The following is a 22,924-nucleotide window of genomic DNA, read 5'->3' on the forward strand; positions in this document are numbered from 1 at the left end:
CACACACACACGTCCCACCCCCACGGCATCCTTCAGAGTTTCAAGCAGCAAGCTCTCTTTCCCTGCACGGGCTGAGAGGCGGAAGTGGCGTTGGGGTTTTCGGCAGAGAGCGGGACGGTGTTGCCGGCGTTGTCCAGGGGACTTTTCTGCTTCTGTTTTTGCACCTTGTTGAAAATATCTAGGAGGAAAGAGAGAGAAATAGAGAAATCCCAATATGAAGTTGGATTCGTGGCACGGTGACCCACGAGGAAGCCGGCCGCTCAGACTCCGAACCATTCCCAAAGAAAGCGAGACACCTCTAGGTGTCCCTCTTCGGAACCCCAAAAGTGGACTCCTCATGAGTAGGCAGCCACTGGGTCCCTCTTCCCTGGTATGGCCAGATCTGGAGGGCAGCGAGAGTTATTGGGATCCTCGGCCAGAGGTTTTCCTAGACCCAGAGGATCCCTGGATTTCCCTGGAGGGGCCGGAGGGGGGGTCACCGTTCACAGGCTAAACCGCTTCCAAAAATTAGGTAGAATCGGGACGGGACAAAAAGCGAAATATAACAGGACTGAAACATAGGTGCCTTTGAAACGAACGCATTTGTTTCAGAGCGAACGTCTTCTTTCTCAAATTTGTGGATAAATGCAAACATTTATTCTGGAAATGCCGTTGCTCAGGAGTAAAGGCAGGGACAAGAATGAGCTGTGTTGGAACAACAGACAGCGAGTGCAGACCCCGGGTGTAACGTGTCTGCTGGCCCTTTAAAAAAAAGTAGAGAAAGATGGCTCTAACACAGGAGATGGGGGTCCCCTTTTGAAAGGACCCGAGCACCCCGGGAGGTCCCACAAAACCCCATTTTTTTTAAATTAAATTGCCCACTAGAGGCTGAAAGAGAGCTTCTTCATGGGGGGGGGCAAAACTGGGTTTTGTAAGGATATTGGGGGTCACAGGCGTGAGTTGCAAGAGACATCCCGAATTCAGGGATGGGGGGGCTCAGACTGCGATGGGGCCCAGGTCACGGCAACTTCAGAGCAAGGAGCAGGCAAGCTTCCACTCCGCACCACGCTTGATGCGCCAAGGGCCTGAACCCATACGTACCTCTCAAAATGGTCTCAAAAGCCAGCTCAACGTTGGTGGAGTCCAAGGCTGAGGTCTCCAGAAAGAGCAACCCGTTGTTTTCTGGGGGGGGGGGGAGACAAAAGAGTGACCACAAAACTCCCTTCAGATCTCGGCTCCCTCTTGGAAAGGGGGTCGGGAGGGAAGACAAGAAATCCCATGGATCTTTTCACACACGCGCAGCAATATTCTGAGTGGTAATCTCTGAAAACAACAAGTTTTTTGGGGGCCGATTCAAAAAAAAAAGAAGCAGAACCGGCTTCAGCAAAAGTGCCTGCAAACCACATGGGAAAAGCATGAACGCTACGCGAAACCGTGCTACAAATGACAATATTAAATATATTTCTAGAATGCTCGTTTGCACCTAGGAAAGAGCTTGGGGAGGAGAGATTCTTGCCCCAGAGAAGCCTGCCTAACCGACCCCCCTCCGTTCTAGCTAACCTATCATGGGAAGGCAGAGGAAACTTGATCAATGGATCCATCGGAGAACCATTTAAACCAAGAAGGCCACCATCTTGCGTTTCTTCACGTCGCTTCCGCTTCCCGGGCAGACCGACACGAATCCTTCCCAGAGGCGTGGGGCATTCCTCAGCCCTGCTTAGCATCCCTGCCCCACTGAAGCCTCAGACCTGCTTGTCCCCCCTAACCCCCCCCCCCCCCGCCACCCCGTACCTGCATACATCTTGGCCTCCTCGGTCGGCACCTCCCGGGAGTGGGCCAGGTCCGTCTTGTTGCCCACCAGCATCACCACGATGGTGGCCTCGGCGTGGTCGTACAGCTCCTTCAGCCAGCGCTCCACCACGTCGTAGGTCTGGTGCTTGGTGATGTCGAAAACCAAGAGGGCGCCGACGGCTCCCCTGTAGTAGCTGAGAGGGGCGGGCAGAGGAGGAGGAGGCGTCAGAACAGGACGGGCAGGGAAAGAAGCAGGAAGGAGAAAGAGGGAGAAAGGGAGGGATCCACCGTTTCTGGCCCATTTCTGGCCCAGGCAGCTCCGCCAGGGGTTGCGGACCGGCCAAAATCAGTTATGGGAGCTTCAGAACAGCCCAGTATATCCTGAGATGCCATCCATCCGTCCGTCCGTCCGTCCGTCCTTCCACCCACCCACCCACCCACCCATCCATCCATATATTTAGAGCAGAGGTTTCCCAACCTTGGGTAACCCCAGGTATCCTTGGACTACAACTCCCAGAAGCCTTCACTTCTAGCTGTGCTGGCCAGGAGATTTCTGGGAGTTGTAGTCTAGGAACATCTGGGGACACCCCCCACACACACACACACCAAGGTTGGGAACCACTGATTGAGAGGTAGCTTGGGTGGCTTTACCACAGCAGGATGCAGCCCAAAGACAGGAAGGGGAAAACCACGTCTGAGTCTTCTCTACCCGGAAAACCTTGAAAAGGCTCATCGTCGGTCAGAACTGACTTGACGGCACACAACGAAGACAACTATCTATTGGTTTATATTTAGATATTTATTTGTTCCATTTCTATCCCAGTTCTTCAAGGAGCTCGAGATGGTAGATGGGCCTTCCATCTACAGTGGCACCTCACTAGACGACGACCCTGCTAAACGATGAATCCACATAACGATGACGTTTTGTGATCGCTATAGCGATTCGCAAAACAGTGATTTCAATTGGCAGTTTTCGCTGGATGTTGATTTGGTCCGTGCTTCGCGGACCATTTGTTCACAAGACGACGATTTCTACAGCTGATCGTTGGCTTCGCAAAATGGCTGCCCTGTGTTTTCCGGACCCATGCTTCGCAGGACAGTCATTTTTACAGCTGATCGGCGCACACAAAATGGCTTCCCTATGGGCGATCTTCGCTGGACAACTAGGTATTTTCCCCATTGGAACACATTAAACGGGTTTCAATGCATTCCAATGGGGAATCACATTTCGCATGACGATGATTTCACTAAACAGTGATTTTCACGGAACGAATTATTGTCGGCATGCAGGGCACCACTGTACTTAATCCACGTGATAATCCCGTGAGACAAATCAGTCTGGGAGCCAATGTTCCTAGGGCACCTGGCAAACTCCACGCACAAGTAGATCTCTTGAATCCCATTGCTGCAACCATTACACAGCGCTGCCTCCACGTTCGTTACCCCATACCCTGTTTCTACTTACGCTGAAGTGATGGCACGGTAACGCTCCAGACCAGCCGTGTCCCAGATCTGGGCTTTCACGAGGGCGTCACCCACCAGGATGGTGCGGGTCGAGAACTCCACCCCGATCGTGGTGCGACTGTCGTGGTTGAATTCATTGCGGGTGAAACGGGAGAGCAGGTTGGTTTTCCCGACGCCAGACTCTCCGATCAAGACCACTAAAGGGGGCAGGAATGGACACTGCGTTACACGCCATAATATTGGAATTGAGATCAGGGGCATTCAAAATACAATGCGCACTTAAAAATGAAATTGCAGATAGTGAGTTACAGGCTAAAACCCATCATCCTGGGCACCACTGCTTTGCAAACCATCATCACAGCAGAGCTGGAAGGCAATACAGTATAGTTAACTTTTAACAATTTAACCTAGAGGGGAACCAGAGTATATAAGAAGGGGATATTTCACTAGTAACACCCAGAGAGGAGACAAAGCCACGCTACTGACGTGGTAGGAAGAGTTTTTTTTAATTACAGTACTTTGGAAAGTTATTTTTAACGACACCTCTGGAAACCTGTTGATTGTCACATTCTTAAGCCCACCGCATTTTCTCCCCGGTCTGTGTCTTGGATTGGACTCTTTCGACGTTTACATCACCGTCTTACTGACTCAAAGGTATTTTTTAAAAAGTGACAATAACAAGAAGCAAGCAAAGAAAAAGGCAGATATTTTTAAAAAGTAACAAAAACAGTGACTGGGGGAAATTTTTTTGGAAAATTGTGCAAATAAGTAATGCAAAAAGCTACATGTTCAACAAATGTAACAGCAATTAGTTCCTTTTTGTGCACCGTACTGAGTTGGATGGAGCAATTACTTTTTTAAAACATAAGCTTCCAAGCTGTGCTATCTTTGCAAATTACTGACCTGGCCAGTCCAGCCGGACTGGAAGTGAGAAGCAATAACCGAACAGGTCACCAATTACCATTTAATCAAAGCCTCTCCCACGGATGGGGTCTTCCTGCATCTCTGAGAGGGAGGGGTGAGCCAGGCCCAAAGCCACAAAATAACAAAGAGAGATTTGGATAAAGGCTGAAGGGGTGAATTCCCTCTTTTAAAGACTTCGGTTCCCAGAAAGCTCTAGGCTGAAAAGCCACTTGAAAGTACCGTCCATTTTTGGGGGGGATTCCCCCCCCCAGGAAAAAAACCACAACGAGCAGACTTAAGAGCTACACAAGTCACCGAGTCTTTCCATGCATGTGCGAGCCGTTCTGTTTGAATTCTAAGAAAAAAAAGGTTTTGCCTCTGGATGCACAAATTTAGATGTCTGATTTCATGCAAATTGGTGTTTTCTTTCTCCACTCCCCCCCTCCCAGTGATGTGTAAATCAGCAGCCATTCCACTAGGAAGGATTGTGAAGATAAACAGCCACCCACTTCTCCTTTTTATAGAAGCATTTAGGTGCCCTAACTTTTGTGCGTTGTGCGGCTGAACAGCCGGGGCGGCCTTTAACCGCTTACCGGTTTAACGGCTTGTTAGCGTAACCTCCTTCTTTCCTTTCGGGCCTTTCTTTGGCTCCCCAGCCGTCCGTCCGTGAAACCGGCAGAGCTGCATAGAAACCGGCCCCCGTGTTACAGGGGCTGCCCCAAGATATTTGGCCGCCCGAGGCAGAGCCACCGGTGGCTCACACAAGCCCCTAAGACAGTTGAGGGGCATGACAACATGCGTGGCCGCTTTGGCACACCTGGCAGGGAAAATGCCTGAAACGAATCTTGCCAGACCCCCCCAATGTCGTGGGGCGTAGTGGCTGGACATCATGATTGGGCTTGGGTTCAAGTCACCAACCACACGAATTGCGCGGACCATCAAGCTCCCCGGGATGGCCTGAGTCTGCAACGCTCTGCCAGCAGGAAACGGGCCTGTGGGCGCGAGAGACACGGACCCCTTTCCGACGCGCCCCCCCTTAACATCTGGAACAAGCCCACTGCAAGCCCTTTCCAGAGAAGGCCAAAGCTTTCGGCCAGATGTGGGCCAGAGGAGGGCCCCGAACCGGCCGCCAGGCCTCCTCTAATGAGCAGACGGATCAATTAACGATCCTTCATTAGACCCCTTTCTCCTCACTTTGAGCAGCACCCCGTTTAATTTCGCCGCCGTCCGCCTGGGGTGGGTCCCTGGCCTTCTTGCTAATAACAATATCAGTTTTTAAAAGGCCGAAGGACGACTACGCCTCGGCTAAGAGCAAGTATGGCTTAAAAGAAGCCAGGAAAGGAAAGGGACCCACCACCGCCTCGGGGCCCTCGGGCCCTGTTGGTTAAACGGACAGCCGGCTGTTGTTGCTCTTCTCCACTGGGAGGCGGCTGGATTTTAACCGCCTTGTTGTTTATTTTGCAATTAAACGGGAAGGCTGCCTTCCTCCCCCCCCCCTTTCAGGGGCACATATGGCTCGTATGCAAATAGGCGCAGGTGGATCTGGCTCAAACTCATGCAAGCCGAGTGGATTTGCCTTCAGGAAATGGTCTCCTGGCTGACCAGCGATGGCCGGGACCTTCTCTTCCCCAGCTCTGACCATCGGACTAGGATTCAGGACACTGGGGCTGAAATCCTCCCTTGACCATAAAAACATCGTGATGGTCTGTCACATTCACTCCCCGACCACCACCCGGCCCACCTCGAAGGGCTGCTGTGAGGATGGAGAGGAGAACCCTCCTGTGGGTGGCAGGGGGGCATTTGGAAGCATGCGTTCCCCCCCCCGGCCCCACACCCCAGGAAGGAGGACCCCAAAACCTCAGCAGCCAGCTTGGGCCTTAGCATCCAGAACCAAAGAGCGGGTCTTTTGTACACTTAATGGCTCTTCGCCTCCACTTTGCATGTTTTGCCTGAAAACAGGGATTGCTTGCAATCATGGAGGGGTGAGAGCCGTTCCTTGGTGAGGGTTGCCAAGAAGCTCCGAGGGGCACGGGAAGCCTGGCATGGGTGGGTGGGTGGGCAAGCCACCTAGTCTGGGCTACCCAGAGATCCCCAAGGCTTTGAGTCCTCCTGACTCTCCCACCGCCCGGGAGACCCCCCCCTCTCGCCTTTCTTGATCTTGGGGGGGGGGCGGAAAGGGACGAGAGATCCCAGTCAACAGGATATGGACTCAGGGTGAGACCCTTCCAAAGGCTTGGCTGCCTCCCTCCCAACGCGGAGAGACCCCCCCCCCATTGGAAGAAATACAAAAGGGGAGGGCGACCCTCACCCCCTCCCGTCCTTCCCCCCCCCAAAAAAAGTCAAGGGGCTCCAAGGGGTCCGGCTCACCTTTGAAGACGAAGTTGTAATCATCCTCGGAGGCGCCCATGGCGGCCGGCGGCCCCCTCACCTGGGGTGGGGTGGGGGGGTGGTCTTGCGGGGACCCTTCACCTGCCTTTGCGACTTCGGGGCGCGTGGGGGGAGGTAGGTGGAGGAGAGAGAGGAACGGCTCCGGTGTTCCCTCGGCCACAGGAGGCTGGGAGGCAACGAGGAAGGCAGGAAAGTGGGCGGAAGGCTTACCTGGGCGCAGGTAAGAGGAGGAGGAGGAGGAGGCTGGGAGCAAGCGGGCGGGGCCCCTTCCTGAGCGAGGTGGGGGGGCAGGTCGGGAAAGAAGAAGGAGGCAAGAGGGAGGAGGGAGAGGGCAGCTCTTTCGGCCGCCTGAGTCACAGGGGCGGCGGCGGCGGCTGCGCTAGTCCGGCCGGAGGCGGCCCCGCCCTCACCTGGGCGCGGCGCACGAGGGAGGGAGGGAGGGGGGAGACAGGTGGGACAGACTCACCTCCGGGTTAGGGGAAGGGGCAGCCAGCGAGAAGGGGCTTTTCCCCGGTGGGTTGCCACCTTCCCTTCCCTGCCAAGGTGCCTCTGCCTCTGAGGAATGCCCGCTCTTGAACTCAGGGCTCATCAAAAGAATTTGCCACCGCACTTTGCCAAGAAACACGTGGCGGGTACAGAGAGAAAAGAGAGGGACTAATGGTCAACGAAAGGGCAGAGAAGGCTGGAAAATGCCCAGAGAGGAGCAGTCCTGTACAGGTTTCAAACGCCAGGCGGTGTTGCCACCTCTCTTCCTTGGCAGGGCGCTTGAACCTTTAACGGCTGGATTTTGTTTCCTGCTGTATTGAAGGAGAGTGTGTAAATATTTAGCAGAGTCGTTGGCAAAACAAGGATGTTGAAATGCAACCGACAAATGGTTTATTTCCGCCTTTTTTTTCCAGCTGCCTCCGAATCAGACTCGGCTGGGCTCAAAGGAGCAGTTCCCCCCCCCAACCCAGAGCAGAGGATTGGATTTTCCAAAAGTTGTTGAATGAAATGCCAGGTGTGATCTTCTGACTGAGGTCCTGAGGAATTTATTTATGTCTTATTTTATTGATTTCATTTCATTTTTATACCGCCCCGTCTGGGCAGTTTGCAACCTGCGTAAACAGCGCCGTTAAAATACCATCGGACAGAACAGAAAAATAAAAAGAATAAAATACAAATAAACAGCACAGTCAAAACATTAAGATAGGCTGGTCTAGATGAACTTTGGGGTCCCCTTCCAACTCTGTGACTCGAGGTCCTAGAGATGCTTTCCTGGATTTTGAGCCAGTGAGGTCTACGAAGACAGGAAACCCCCCCCATATCTTAGGGGTCCTCCTAGCTCTCCTGGGAGACCAGCATTTGCGACCCGAAGGATGGAAACTCGGGCCCTGAGAGGAATGGAGGAGGGAACGGAGGGGGTTTGGCTGGGGATGCTGGGGTTTGTAGTCCCCCAAAGCAAGGCTTCTGGGCCTCGCTCCAACCACTTTCCTTCTCCAGAGGGTGGATTTCGACTCCGTAGGTCTTGGAAATGCAAGACGGGATGGAGGAATCGGGATCAAGTCACTCAAGGAATTTCCGCCCAGCCCTAAGAGGTAGGAATGTGCCGCTTTCTCTTGGGAAGTTGCAAGGAGCCCGGGGTCTCCGGGAAGACCTTCGGATGCTCGCCGAGGAAGCCACCTCCGGCTTATGGCAACGCTTCCCTGCCTTAAACCTGACTGAGGGATCCAGTTAGACAGGAAGGGGTGGAATGAGGAAGAGGGGGGAGAGCCTCGGGCACAGAAGAGGCTGGAAAGGCCACCCGAGGGGGTGGCTGGTAAAGAGGGACCGTCCCAGCGCTCAGCGTCGCTTTGGAGAGCCGGGCGGGAACCCTGAGGGTCATCTAGTCTGGCCCCAGTGGGGTTTTGATCTTCCAGCCTCTTCTGTGCCTGAGAACATATATATAAGTCTAGTTATTTGCAAGTCAAAAGTGAACTGCATTTGAAAAAAAAGCAGGGAATAGTCTGCCAATCCTTGCCTTGTTGTGGAAAGTCACACAGTGTTTGTGTGTGTATGTGTGTAGCAAAGCTAAAACCACTCCTTAAATAGCTCAGATACCTCGAAAACTCGTTTTAAGTGTCGCCATAAGAGGGGAAGTAACTTGAGAACACAGAAGGACCCGATGAGGGCCGGAACGGCAATGGTTTCAAAGCTGCCAAAGAGCAAAGTTCTTTTTGACTTTCCTGAAGGAGAATTTGTGGAAAAAAAATCTGTCAGAGACGTGAAGTCGTTTCTTCTTCTGCTATGGAGGTCCTTCTTCAAGACTCAAGAGGTGCCACCTCCGTAGCGACTGCGTTAGTCCGGGTAACCATTATAGATGAAAACAATATCAAAAAAAAAAAAAAAAGTAGCAAGAAAAAGATTAAAAACCTGGTAGCACCTTAGACTAACTTTTATATATATTTTTATGTGAGCTTTCATGGACCCAAGTCCACTCCCTCTGTCTGATGAAGTGGACTTGTGCACGAAAGAAAGCTCACATTTAAAAAAATATAAAATTTAAGCCTGCAGGGGTCTCCTAAATGCCATGTGACTTTCCAACATGCCTTTCCGTGAGAAGCTCCTTGCTTGAAAAATGAAGCAAAAGAACAGAAAATATCCAGGCATGCAAAATTACGGCATATTTACATCCCTGGCTTTGAACCTTTATGGCCTCGGTTGAGGTTCCCAGAAAAACATACACGTGTGGAAGTCTTGTGTTAAGAATCCTTGTTTCCAGGATTCTTTTAAGGAAAATGATCCTTCCCCCCCCCCCACTGCATTGTGGATGTGGGTCTCCTCCTCCTTTCTCCTGACAACAACCCTGTGAGGTAGGCCATGTGTGGAGCTAAAATCAAACCACTTTCATTAACGAACCATGTTTGATCAGATCACCTCCTCCTAATTAGAAAACGTCCGTGTTTCCCAAGGAAGGCCCTCCCCTTTTATGCCTACTGGCGTCCTGTGATTATATTTATATTTTTTCATTTCGGTTCCGGGGACTCGGAAGGATTGGGCGTACTGGCAAGAAAGAGTCAAAACCAAGAATTCTATGAATAGATGAAAACGAGAATATTATTGAATGTATTCGCGAAGGCTTTCACGGCCGGGATCTAATGGTTGTTGTGGGTTTTTCGGGCTCTTTGGCCGTGTTCTGAAGGTTGTTCTTCCTAACGTTTTGCCAGTCTCTCTCTAGAATATTCTCAAGCGTGTTTGCGTTTCGACAAACAGAAAACGATGTAAACCTGTAAGGTTTGCACTGGATTTAGGTTCTGCTCCCCCCTCCCCGTTTGTGTGTGTGTGTGTTTTTGTTTTTGCTAAGAATGCTGTCAAGCCACTCCTTGGCCATTTATGGACAGACCATAAATAGGTTTAATTTATGGCTGGGTTCCCCCCCCCCCCGCCCTTAAAGGGGCCCTATCCTGCTCTGTTTTCCCAGTCAGGGGATGCAAAGCTTCTAAACCATCAGCCGGAAGAGCAAGGCAAGACCAGCCAGGCCGAGGGGGACCCAGCAGGCTGGACAGGTACACTTTGGCGCCTTGTTTATTCGCCAGCACAGGTGGCTGCCGTACAACAGGACGCAGGACCAAGCAAGCAGGTCCCGCCGGTGAGGCGTGACGCGTTCGGGCCAGAAAGCACCCGAAACCCACCTAAGCGGCTTCCTTCGCCTTCACCTTCAACATATATCCGGATGAACAGTTCACACCAATATCAGTAACATAAAATAAAACATAATGAAATCAGTGCAGCAAAAATAAACGAATTTCTCCTGGTACATTCAAAACCCATTAAACCTGGCAGCAGTGAGCGCTCAGAGGCTGGCGCACTCCTTTGCCTTTCAGCGAGCAAGCTGTGAAAAGCCTGCGGGATAAAATTGTTTTAAGAGACTTTGTAAAAGACAAGAGGGAGGGGGCCAGGCAGGCTTCAGGTGGCAATTCATACACACCCCAGCGGTCTCAGCAAATGCAGGCTCGGGAAGGTGTGTTTGCTCTAAGGGAGCTTATTCGAGCTGAAACTGGCCAGTTTATTTCCCCCCAAAAGGCAGAAAAATGTTTGCAAGCTTCCGAGAGGTGCAGGTCTCCTTCACCGGGAGGGAGCCTTCCAAAAAAGCGAAGCGGCAGAAGGAGAGACTTGGTCTTAGGGGGCAGCAAAAGGGACCAAGTTTTTTTTTTTGGGGGGGGGCTCTTGAAGACTTAACAAGGTTTTCGTGGCTCACTCTTCGGAAAACACCCCGCTTGCAGCCATTGGCGTAACGGAAAAGGGGACCCCTTCTGAACACACGTTTTCCATCATGGGGAAGCAGCTCCCACGCCAGCAGCGACATGGGGCCCCCACCCATGCACTCTGGTGTGGAGAAGATTTAATTGGAAATAAAAACCCCTCTGTTTTGTAGCCATTCTACCCAAGTAAAGACCTCCAAGCTTGCAGTTTTCATTGCTCAATTTCTACCCTTCTCTCCCGTCTCTCTGGATGCAACCTTTCCTTCGTACTCGACTGAAAATGGACCCTGCGGATGCTCCCTAAGAGCCCGGTCTGAGCGGGGACGGTGTGCTGGGTTCAGTTCTGTCCGTCTCCTCCTCTCCGTTCAGCCTGTGTGATGAACCCACGCTGTCCACCTCTCCTGTCTACTCTCCTCCCCTTTTAATGGCTTGGGGGTTGCATCCCCGACCCCCTCCTCCAAGAGACCACACGCCAGCTGCTAAAACAAAACTTTTTAATCCCTCCCATGCATCCTTTTAATTGCAAAATACACACAATCCAAGTGTTGTGTCCCCCATCCCCCACCCCCGGGATCAGCCAAGGTTGGACTGAGAAGCAGAGCCCACAAGGCCGAAAAAGTCTCTCTTTTGAGCACCGCACTTAGTGGGGAAAATGTCCAGTTCCCCCCCCCCCACACACACACACACTTGTTCAGGAGGCAGCCACCTGGGTCAAGGGCTCTTCAAGGTATTGGACCAGCGCCTGAGCCTGGAGAAAACAGAAGGCGAATCTTAACACAGCAAAGCAGAAAGAAGCCCCACCCTAACACATGTAAATAAAATACAGTAAGACCCCCTTATCAGGGATATAGAGTTCCCACTATAATTTAAAAAAGCAATCCCCTAAAGATTAGGAAAAAAAATTCAAATTCAAATACGCAGGTCTGCAGCAGCTTTAAAAAAATTTAAAATCCAACATCTAAAACATCTGTGCTTTGGCTAGAAGGGCTGAAATCCTGTTCTGCAGTTAGGGAAATGGCATAATTTATTTTGTTGGAGGAGAGGAATTATTATTATTATTATTTGGTGGTAACCAACAGTTAGGTTTTATACACACACACACTTCCAGGTGAGAAGAATCAGACTTGGGGGGGGCGGAACATAAAACAAAGGAAGCTGGTCTGGAAGCCGCCTAAAGTGGTTTTATAAGCCAGATGGGCGGGGTATAAATCAAATCAAATAAATAAATAAGCTGTAAGGAGGCCGCCCACACAGACCCGGCAAAGGCCCCTCACCTTGGCTTTCAGCATCCCGAAGCCCACCGTCTCCTTGGCGTACATGCAGAGCAGCAGGTTGGCGACTCTGGTGATGGCCACCCGGCCTTCCTTGGGTTGTGTGCGTTTCGCAGGGCGGAGAAAAGGAGAGAGTGAGAGAAACGGGAATGAACATGTGCAGGAAAAGGGATCCATTGCTGTGGGAGATTTAGATTCCCCACCACCCTACACATTTCCAAGGTAAGCAGGAGAGGAACCAAGGCCCCAGGAGGCAAGGGGTTTTTCTATGGTATGTCTACACAGTCGCTTGGCCGTCGCGATTCCTTCCTACAGAAGATTGGGAGTTGCCGTCTGCTGAAGAGGGACCTAGCAGGGAGCTCCAGATCCCTCCTCGAACGGCAAACCCAAGGACGCTTAAAACAGAAGAGCTGAAGCGAGACCCAACGGCCGGAACTCGGCCGTTGGCGACAGACGGAGGCTCACTTACCATACAGTCCATGAGGATGAATTTCAGGTGGTCTTCGTTGAACGCCTGGTGCCCGTTCTTGTCGTAAGCGACCCAAATGTTGCTGGCGATGGCGGCCGTGACTCGGGCGTCTGTATCTCCATAGCCGGAATATGCAAGGAGGGAGCCCTCATTGTTCAGAAGCCTACCGGGGGGGGGGGAGTAGAGAGGAATACAGGATGGACCAAGAATGAGAGCCAGTCGGCAAATATCTGGAGGCCCCCCCCGAAAGGCTGAGGAAATAAAAGGGGGGGTTAGAACCACCCCCTGCACAAAAGCCCTTTTCGTTCCTCGAATCCTTGCAAGAATATTAATTAATGTTACACTTTGGATTGTTTCTGTTTTGTATTCAGGAACTTCTCTCTGCCGGCCGCCTATTATTATTTTAATTATTATTATTATTATTTTAATTTTACTTTAAAGGAATTACTGTATTGTGCAGGATGCCTTATTAGTATTTCCACTGGGTGTTCTGATTATTATGTTGCGCTACTTCTATCACGGCTCGTGAAATTGCCCAAGAGCAGCAGCTCGGCCACGGGGTCTGCGGGATAAAAGTGCAAGGAGAATAAGATAAAGAGGAACGAAGCGGGGGGGGGACGGACGACTCTTTCGGGGGTCAGGATCAGAGCCGAGCGGCCAGTGGGCACCACAGCCTGGAGGGAGGGAGGAAAAGTTCCTTTCCTGGACTACTGCTGCCATCCTCCCAGGCCCTCCCCCCTCCCGGTGCTGCTGGGGATTCTGGGGCTTGTAGTCCACACACACACACAGAGCATTCCCAGCAGGGTCTTCTCCCCTCCCCCCCCCCCTCCCCAACGAAGGAAGTGGGTTTGGGTGGAGGAGATTCCCTTTGGTCACAAGTTCCTTTTTCTAAGGAACGACTCCAAGGGCTGCCCAGGAGAAAAAGGCCTGCTCCTGGGGGGATTCTGGGCGTTGTAGTCCAAAACACACGTGTGTGGGGGGGGATTCCAGGAGCTGTAGTAGTCCAGGAGGCCAGGCCCGTTCTGAAAGGGGGGGCAGGGGATTCTGGGAGGTGTAGTGGCCCGTTTCCAGGCAGCGTCGGGGGATGATGGGAGCGGTAGTCCCCCCCTCTCCCCCCCAAAAAAAGGCCGCTTCCGGGTTTTACTCACAGGGTGCTCTGGACGCCCCCCGTGTTGGCCTGGCTCAGCACCTGCGTCAAGGCCTTGGGCCGCAGCATGACCGCCGCAGGATCAGGATCGGGCCCGGGAGGAGGAGGAGGAAGGAGGAGGAAGAAGAAGAAGGACCGCCGCCGCCGCCCGAGGGAGGGAAGGAGGGAGGGAACCGCCCGCCCGGCAGGGTCAGGCGCCGCAGCTGATCAAGGCGGGAGCGCAAAGCACGCCGGGAGTTGTGGTCGTCCTTTCCCCGCCCCGCCCTCGCCCCGGCCCCCTCGCGCGTGGTGGCTTCCGGCCTCGCTCCTATTGGTCCGGCGCCGGAAAGGGCGCGCGGAGGGGGGGGAGGAGGCCCGTCGAGCCGCTAGCGGAAGAGGGTAGAGCGGCCCGCCGGGGCGCCCTTTTGTTTCCGCCTGCCCAACCGGAAGCGCCCCTTCTCTGTTTCCCCCTCCCCGGTCTCTATGGTGGGCGGGCTCCCTCCGGGAGGCCCGGCCTTTCTCTCCTCCCCTCCGGAAGGCGGGAGGGCGGCCAAGATGGCGGAGCTGAGGGGCGGCGGCGGCGGCGGCGCCTCTTCCTCCTCCTCCTCCTCCTCTTCCTCCTCTTCCTCGCAGCCGCAGCAGCCTCCTCCTCCTCTTCTTCCTCCTCCTCTTCCTCCTCCTCCGGGCTCGGGCGGCACGGGCGAGGGGGACGGCGGCGGGGGTCCCTCGGAGGGGGGCTCGGCCCTGATCCGGGTGACGGTGAAGACCCCGAAGGACAAGGAGGAGATCCTCACCGCCGAGCGGGTCTCCGTCAAGGAGGTGGGGGGCGCGGCGGGGGGGGTGGGGGAAGAGGAGGGGGGAGGGGCGAGGGGGGAGGAGGGGGCGAGGAGGAGGAGGGGACCCCCCCTTCTGTTAGACACACACACGTGGGAAGTGTGTGTGTGTGTGTGTGTGTGAGAGAGAGAGAGACTCTCGCACGGAGGGAGGGAGGGAGGGGGGGCTTCTGAGACAACAAACCCCCCCTTGCAAGAGAGGGGGAGGGGAGGTCCAGGAGGGGGTGTACCTGTGGGTGTGCTTTACACTCCGGACTACAACTCCCACCATCCCCAGGCCGGGTGGTGGTGGTGGTGGTCAGGCCCTTGGGAGGGTGGCCATGGCCCTGTGTGTTCCTCTCTCCCCCCCCCCAAAAAAAATCCCATCCCATCCCCAAGGGCCTCTTCCAAGGCTTAAGGGTGCCAGAGAGCGGGGGGGGGGGCTTTTTAAAGCTTGGGGGGAAAAAAAGGTTATTTGGCCTTTAAAACTTGGGTTTCTCTGGAATGCCAGAAACGGCCTTGGATCCATAGAAATATTTCAGGTGGGGTGGAGGCACCGTCCGCTGCTGTGCAAGGAATGGGGTTTGTGAGGAAAGGCAGGGAGGTCAGAGGAGGGTGGGATCCTGGCCTCCCTCTCAGCTACTCCTTCCAGGATGCTTTCTATATTGGGCATAAATCCAGCTCCCCCGGAACGGCTTCCGAGGCGCTCCATCAGGGACCCTGTGTTGCTTTTGGGGGGGCCTACAAACAAAAAGGGGGGGAAGCACGAGCCGGGGAGGCCGCTAACGAGGTGCCGCCCGCACGTCTCTTCCTCCCCAGTTCAAAGAAGAGATTTCCAGGCGCTTCAAAGCCAAGCAGGATCAGCTGGTTCTGATCTTTGCAGGGAAGATCCTGAAGGACGGGGACACCTTGCATCAGCACGGGATCAAAGACGGGCTCACGGTGCACCTGGTGATCAAAACCCCCCAGAAGTGAGTGCCCCCCGCTGGGAGAACCGGGACGACTGTCCACAAAAAGCCTGGGCCGAGAGCAAAGACCCTTTCTGGGCCCTGCCACGATGACAGTGTTCACGGCCACTGTTTCCCTCCCCCCCCGCCTGGTGGGCCGTGGCAGATTTGGGGCTTGACCGGACTGGCTGAGGGTGGGAGAGCCACCCAGCCCAAGTGGCTTCAGCCCTTGCCCGTCTTTCTTTCCAGGTTGCCAGACCCTTCGGCCTTGGCCGCAGCTGCCTCGCCCGCTCCTGCTCCCGCTGCGGTGGCTGCTGCCCCGGCCCCTTCGTCTGCGGCCCCAGCTTCTCCCGCGGCCCCCTCTCAGCCTTCCACCTCCAGCCACCTGGCCACAGAGGCAGGGAGCGGTAGCCGGCAGGCCGGCGGGTTGGGAGCTGTGCCCAGCCCGGCTGCGGATGGGCCGCCCGGTGGGGCCACCTCTATTTTGTGTGAGTGTTTCAGATCAGGAAGGCCTCCCCTGGGTTCTCCTCCATGGGCACCCCCAGGGCAGCACCCCCCCCCACACGCCCCCCCCCTCACATTGGCTCTTGCTCTGTTTCCCAGCCGGCTTCGGCGGCATCGTGGGTCTGGGCCGCCTGGGGATGGGCTCGGCCAACTTCATGGAGCTCCAGCAACAGATGCAGCGCCAGCTGATGTCCAACCCGGAGATGCTCTCCCAGATCATGGAGAACCCGCTGGTCCAGAACATGATGGCCAGCCCGGACTTCATGCGCCAGATGATGGTGGCCAACCCGCAAATGCAGCAGCTGATGGAGCGCAACCCGGAAATCAGCCACATCCTCAACAACCCGGAGCTCATGCGCCAGGTGGGCGACTCTTCCCCTCCTGGAGCCCTTCTAAAACGCTCCCCCCCCCCCAAGACACTCACGTGAACGCTCCTTCTGAGATCTGTTCAGCCCGGGTCGAACCTGGCTCAGCAGAAGGTCGTTTTCTGTGTCAAAGGTGTAAAGTTTGGTTCACTTTGAGTGGGTGAAGGTGGCCACTACCGTAAAATGCTTTGGGTCTGTGCATTTATGCCAGTTCCAGGGCTGGGTTTTTTCCACCCTACAGACGGACGAAGCCCCTCGAGCGTTTTTCTGCTTGTCTTTCTCCCCTCTCAGACGATGGAGTTGGCGCGCAACCCGGCCATGATGCAGGAGATGATGCGCAACCAGGACCGAGCGCTGAGCAACCTGGAGAGCATCCCCGGAGGGTACAATGCCTTGCGCCGCATGTACACGGACATCCAGGAGCCCATGTTGAGCGCGGCCCGGGAGCAGGTCTGCGGAGGCTGGGTTTTCTCCCTTGGTTCTTTCTACGGCAACGCAGAATGAGACAGAGCTTTGGCGACACCGCCGGGCCAGGTGGAGGGCTCTCTACCGGTCTGTTTCTGCCGCTCCCGTGCCAAAATATAAGATCGTTTGGGTTGTTTTTTCTTAAATGTTCTCTATCATTTTCTGGGCCTGCTGCAGCCCCCGGAGTGAGTCCTGTAAGGTTGGAAATGGGTTTTTGGGCCCCCAGGAGCTGGACCTCTCTGGCTTTAATAGGACCAACCCAGGTTCATAATTCTTCGGCAGTCTTTTCTCCTCTAATACCTAGCAGCATCTCCTCTAACGGAGCCGGAAGGGCATGTGTTTGTCGCTGGAAAGAGAAGATTAGTTTCGCTTTGGAGATGGCCATGCTTTTCTATCAAAATTCATCCTAACAAAGAATATATTGACATACATGATGTTTTAAATTAGAAATCTGTTCTTTCAGGATATCCTGCCCTCGTTCTGTTCCTGCTAAGCCCAGGAAGCAAAGCCCAGCAGCGAGCAGGGAAGTCTTGTTGATCCCGCCGTCTTTTTCCTTTGTCTAGTTTGGGAACAACCCTTTCTCGTCCCTGGCCGGGGGTTCGGACCACCAGAACTCGCAACCGCTGCGGACGGAGAATCGAGAGCCTTTGCCGAACCCCTGGAGCCCCACCCTGGCTTCTTCGCAGACTCAGGGAGCGGCCAGCGAAGGAAGCAGCGGGTCCGTCGGCAGCCAGAGCACCCCCACGGTGTCCAACCCCTTAGGGATCAATGCCGCCAACTTAGGGACAGGTATGCCTGACTGTGTCATCCCGGAGGGGGTGAGTCTGGCCCCCTGCATAGCAAGAGAGGCAGAAGCGTTGGCAGCGATGGGAGCTGAGAAACACAGAGGCTAAAATAAGGTTTATCTCTTTTCCTTTTTTAGATTAACTTTTTTTTTTAGTGGAAGTACATAGAAAAATGTTTGAATTACTTCTTATTTTGGAGTCAGATAACTCTTGAAACAAGGTGGCCAGAATCCTGTTGTTTGCATGTGCTGATGTTAAGCGTCGTGATATAAGTTGCTGTGCTGAACTGCTGGTAGTTAAGAAGTTGCCATTTTATATTCCTCATTGCGTTTGCAGTCACGTTATCCACCTACGGTGAGGAGTGAAAATGGCAGCTCCTTCACCAGCAGCAGTGGCTGTTTATGCCACTGTGCTTATGCGGGCAGAGGTAGTCAACAGTATTCTGGGTGGCCTTACCCATACAGAACACCAGAAACTCAGGAGGTATATTTGTAAGACAGCGTATAGAAATAGAGGACAGAAAATCCTGTATATACTGTGGATATAGAGTTTTGTGCATGTGGGGAGGGTGGCCACCTTCCTCTGACATTATGTTGTTGTTGTTTTTTCTTCAACAGAAAACATCTTCACCCTACGGTGGAGAAAGTTTTTTTATCGAGTTGTTATTGAAAGCGACTTCTTGATCAGCCTACGCTCCATTCGTTCCCGCATTTTCTTCTGTTGTTGCAGGAATGTTTAGTAGTCCCGAGATGCAGAATCTCCTGCAGCAGATCTCCGAAAGCCCCCAGCTCATGCAGAACGTGATCTCGGCTCCTTACATGAGAACGATGCTGCAGGCGCTGGCCCAGAACCCGGATATTGCAGCACAAGTAAGGGCGGGCCCGGGTTCCTCGGAGAGATACCTTGCATGCTGTTGAACCTAAAACCACTGTCAGCCACGGGACAAGCCCTAAATGGAGGGATCGGCTGCAAAGGGGATTCTCTTGCGGTCCAGCCACCTCTCTCTGTAGGATCTGCGCCCGCAAGGCTGGCTTTCTCTTCTCAGTATCTCTCTTCTCTTTCCTTCCAGATGATGGTGAATGTTCCCCTCTTTGCCGGCAACCCTTCGCTTCAGGAGCAGCTGCGACTCCAGCTGCCCGCCTTCCTGCAGCAGGTGCGTCCGGCCAGAGGGCCTCTCCGGGCCTTTCGGGGTTGGCATGGGGCGAAGCCTTTTTGGGGGCTGGAGATCTGGGATGAGGTTAGCAGACGAGGCGTGTGGGGCTCTGGCATCACGCGTTCTCTTTTCCCCGGAAGCCCCGAGCATCGCCCAAACCTGTCGTTTTCTTATTGTTGATTTCGTAGCCTCAATGCTCTTATTTACGGGGCTGGTGACTTCGGTTTACAAGCCCAAAGACTTGGAGCGGGACCTCTGAGGGATCATGGCCTGGTTTCTTTCTGCCTTTGCGGGTGGAAAGAGAGGGTTTTCAATCCTGCCGCATGCACAGAAGGGGCAAATCGTGCCCCTTCTTGCTGGGTTGCCGATGGGCACCTGGGCAGACGGCACTACAGGCTCACTCTTGGTTCATAAAGGAGTGGCACGCCGGCCACCAGCTGGATGCCTCTGAATGTATTCCACCTCCGAAGTGGAAACGGCAAAGGTGGCTACTGGCCTACATCGGGGGCGGCCTTGTCTCCCGGGGCCTTTGCAGATCTCTGAAAACAGAACATCAGGAATAGAGAAGGTGCCCTAAAAGAAGACGTGGGGGGGGGATGCATTTTGTCTTGAGCGGAGAGAATATTGCCCCCCCCAAGGTGTCTTGGGTGTGATGATGCATCTGTGGTTTTTGCTTTCTGGTGAAGGACAAATTGGAACTGAAAGCCTTCTTATTTCATAAGAAGCAACTCTAAACCCCCCCCCCCGCCCCTCTGGTAGAAAGCTGTCGGAGAAATGGGGACCCGCACCACCCAGCATCCATACGGATCAGAACGCCTCTGCCTGGCGGCTCACTCTCGGCTCCTGTCCCCTCCCTAGATGCAGAACCCCGACTCTCTGTCTGTCCTGACCAATCCTCGTGCCATGCAGGCCCTCCTCCAGATCCAGCAAGGGCTCCAGACGCTGCAGACGGAGGCCCCCGGATTGGTGCCTAGGTAAGGAGGGGAAGGACAACAGATGGCCGAGAGCCATCACCGAAGGGGTTTGCTCTTCCGGAAGTGTGGGATCCGGGAGCAGACCTGAGCTGGGCAGGGCGAATCAGGGGATCACCTTGGGGTCCAAAGCAGCACGAAATCAAGGGTGGTTCTCTTGCACAAGATTCGTGGCCGGCTCTTATCCATAAGGTTAGACGCTGGGCCTCAAGGATCAAGAGGAATTGTTTTTTGGCCCTCCCTTAAAAAAAGAAAAGCTGATTAACCAGAACAGTCGAGAGATCATCAGGCAAGTGTTGTTGGTGGTCCTGGAAATTGTTTTTCCTCTTGTCCAGAGGAGCAGTTTTCTCCATGGGTGATTAGATACTTTGAATGAATGAATAAATAAATGGATGGAAAGACAGACAGACAGGAGGGGGGAACTTTGCTGTGTTTTCCTCCCCCTGTTCTAGCTTCTGTAAGCAAAACACGGAAAGAGGTGCTATTCCTGTTTTTGCAAAGCATTTGTGGTGGTTCAGTCTCTGCTTCTCAGCCTTTTCTCCCTTCAGTCTCGCCAACGGCTAATTCCAATTTATGTTTAGTTGTGAAGACTGATGCTTTGTCTTGGTGGTGGCAAACTGAAGCGAGGAAGAAGGATTCCATTCAGAATTCGCAATTACAGTTGCAATGGCACTGCCTTTTTTAAAGGAAAAAAAAAACACTTGCCGTGCAAAACACAGAAAGGACGACTTCCTTACCAATAAAATTGCAGTGGAAACTCTGTGGCCTTAACGAGAAGCCGGTTGTGGCGTTTCACTGCCAGGCGCCTCAATTGTCGGGGAAGGCTTCGGAGGGGGTCCTGCCTCCCGCCCAGACGACTCCCGCGTCTCCCCCGCGAAAGATATGCCACGGGCTGAGAACCGTTGCTTGAGATAATGGCGGGTGCCTTTTTAGCTTTGTCAGGATTGGGCCCACCCGTACCAGGGTCATTCTTCCTAGCTGCGTTTTAACCCAGGCAAAACGGAAAAGAGGGATTCTGGCCGGGGTCTGGCTTCTCTCGCTGTTTGCCGTGCCCCGCTTAGGCTTCTCTCTCTCCTCTCCCCCCCCCCCGTTCCCCCCCCCCCGTCCTGCAGCCTTGGCTCTTTCGTCCCGCCTCGAGTCCCCCCGCCGCCTTCTGCTGGAGGAGGAAGCACAATCCCCGAGACGCCCCCGGCCCCGCCTGCTCCGATGCCCGCCTCTCCCTCCCCCGCCGGAGACAGCCTCCCCCACCATCAGCTCATGCAGCACATGATCCAGCTCCTGGGCGGTGGCAACTCTCAAGTAAGTCCAGTGCCTGAGCCCCGCCCTCCCTCTCGCACGGACGTACAGTGGCGCCTTGGGCGTAATCCGGACACGGTTGCTTGAAGTCTCGATGTGGGCGGCTTCTGGACGGGGTGTGTCCCTCACCTCCCTCTCCTCCCTCTCCTTCCCGACAGGCGCAGACCCCGGAAGTGCGGTTCCAGCATCAGCTGGAGCAGCTGAACGCCATGGGCTTCATCAACCGCGAGGCCAACCTCCAGGCCCTCATCGCCACGGGGGGAGACGTCAATGCGGCCATCGAAAGACTGCTGGGCTCCCAGCCTTCCTAATGCTGCATTTCTCTCCTCCCACCCACCCCGATAATACACCCCTCCAGTCTGTTACAGCAGGCAGATCGTGAGGACTCTGGCCTTCTCTGATCCACCGAGCTCCACCGGTTGATTCAGCCGTGGAACCGGAAGATGCTTGAACAGGGCACTGCCCGTCTGGACATCTCCTCCTCCCTTCTCAGGGGGGGGGGGAACCTGCATCACACATGGGTTCGGATTCCCAGTTTTTGAGACCACGTGCTGCTTCTCCCGGCCACACCGCTCCCCCCTGTCTCCCTGACCCCCCCCTCCCCAAAATTAGGAAGCTTCTCTAGTTATTAGAAGCAGAACTTTTGGGTTAGCCCAAAATATTGTGTTGACTTAGGTGGCCTTCCGCCCCGATCCCCTTGCCCACTTCTTCCTCCCAGTCAGCCAGGGAGTGACCCTGTCTTCCCACTGCCTAAAGGTGTGTCTTATTTTGAACAGCATGGAAGGGATATGATTTATTTTTATTTTATTTTAAATGCTAGTAGATGCAGAGAGGGACCTTCTTCCTCCCCCCAGGGGGTTCTGGCGCTCTCCTTGCTACAGCGGCTTCCCGCCTGGGCTCTTGCAGCCTCCCCTGCTTGGCTTTCGCGGTGCGGAGCAGCGGCCTTCTCAAGAAACGGAGCTGAGCACCTCGAGGCCACCCGAGCAGGCATTTAAAGGGGGGCCGAGTAGTCCGGATGCAGACACGGGGGTTTGGAATCGTGTGTTCTTTTCTCCCTAAGAAGTCTTTTTTCGAATGCAATGGACCTGAAAAGTGGCCCATAATATTTCCCCCTGGTCCTACCCTCTGCCAGCACACACACATACACACACAAAATACGTTGGTCAAGTTCTGGACTTTGCTTTTCTAACCAAAAACGCGCTCCTCCTGCACCCGAAAAGAGAACGGGGCCACGAGGAGGAGTCCCCCTTCCACCTTCCCGGGAAGATTATCCCCACTCCGTTCTCTCCCCTCCCCTCCCGCCCACTCCTCTGAACTTTTCCCGGTTCGGTTCGGGAGATTGCCGATTCCACACACACACACACCCGGACAAGCTGCAGGGTGATCCGGCCACACTGACCACGCTGCAGGATTTAAAAAAATCTGGTTTCCCATCCAGGAATAAAGTGCCCGAAATAACCCATCTCTTTCGTTGTGGGGCTTCCGTTCGTTCTAACGCGGGCAGCCGTTCCTCTCGGCCGCTTTGCTGTCGACCCGAGAGGTTCTGTGCCTGTATGGGTGATCGCAGGATGAGGCCCCCGTGGCTTGGTGGCTTTCCCCGTTCATCCAGCTGGAATGGGGAGGGGGGCATTCAACAAGGATCAGGATTCCCTGTGGAAATGACTTTGAGAAATCAGACAGGCTCTTCAATTTTTCCTTTATTTTGTGAAATCCTTCCTCCCTTTTTATATTTGCGTAACTGCAAAAAAAGAGGGGGGAAATGCTTCTCAGTGGGATCCGGAGCATGTTTCACACACGGGGGTCCCTCCAGGCTCAGTGTTTGGCAGCATCTCGAAATCAGAAGAAATAGCAAGCAAATTCTGCTTAAAAACCATACATTTTAAATAATTATTTTGAAACAACCTCTTGGATACAAGCTGCCCCGAAAGCTGTTTCTAGTGACTTTTCTCTGGCCCTTCGGGAGATCAGCTTGGCCGCGGAATGCTTGCAAGGCGGAAAGGTGGCCGCCTTTAAAT

The 22,924-nt window shown here is 54.0% G+C and overlaps 3 protein-coding genes across 4 annotated transcripts; 1 reads left to right on the forward strand and 2 right to left on the reverse strand.

Moving 5' to 3' along the window:
- On the reverse strand, nt 1-6,655 carry RAB25 (RAB25, member RAS oncogene family). The gene is made up of 5 exons (XM_072984041.2): nt 6,505-6,655; nt 3,236-3,431; nt 1,771-1,964; nt 1,081-1,161; nt 1-178 (listed from the first exon to the last, which is right to left on the reverse strand). Exons 1-5 carry the CDS (start codon nt 6,542-6,544, stop codon nt 33-35), a joined length of 657 nt encoding a protein of 218 aa, XP_072840142.2. The 5' UTR covers nt 6,545-6,655; the 3' UTR covers nt 1-32.
- Nucleotides 6,656-11,222: 4,567 nt separating this feature from the next.
- Nucleotides 11,223-13,826, reverse strand: LAMTOR2 (late endosomal/lysosomal adaptor, MAPK and MTOR activator 2). 2 transcript variants are annotated; one of them, XM_072984044.2, is made up of 4 exons: nt 13,634-13,826; nt 12,486-12,648; nt 12,020-12,105; nt 11,223-11,493 (listed from the first exon to the last, which is right to left on the reverse strand). In XM_072984044.2, exons 1-3 carry the CDS (start codon nt 13,699-13,701, stop codon nt 12,028-12,030), a joined length of 309 nt encoding a protein of 102 aa, XP_072840145.1. In that variant the 5' UTR covers nt 13,702-13,826; the 3' UTR covers nt 11,223-11,493; nt 12,020-12,027. The 2 variants fall into 2 exon arrangements, with proteins under 2 accessions (XP_072840145.1, XP_072840144.1); XM_072984043.2 differs by having other exon boundaries at nt 12,020-12,109; nt 13,634-13,822.
- A 228-nt stretch (nt 13,827-14,054) lies between these two features.
- On the forward strand, nt 14,055-22,371 carry UBQLN4 (ubiquilin 4). The gene is made up of 11 exons (XM_072984036.2): nt 14,055-14,430; nt 15,243-15,394; nt 15,620-15,858; nt 15,974-16,236; nt 16,531-16,689; nt 17,268-17,493; nt 18,219-18,358; nt 18,559-18,642; nt 19,501-19,616; nt 20,726-20,912; nt 21,068-22,371. The coding sequence occupies exons 1-11, from the start codon at nt 14,095-14,097 to the stop codon at nt 21,218-21,220; spliced, it is 2,055 nt and encodes a 684-aa protein (XP_072840137.2). The 5' UTR covers nt 14,055-14,094; the 3' UTR covers nt 21,221-22,371.
- Nucleotides 22,372-22,924: the final 553 nt, after the last annotated feature.

Source organism: Pogona vitticeps, chromosome 15, assembly GCF_051106095.1.
Source record: "Pogona vitticeps strain Pit_001003342236 chromosome 15, PviZW2.1, whole genome shotgun sequence".
In the NCBI taxonomy this organism is placed as follows: Eukaryota; Metazoa; Chordata; class Lepidosauria; order Squamata; family Agamidae; genus Pogona; species Pogona vitticeps.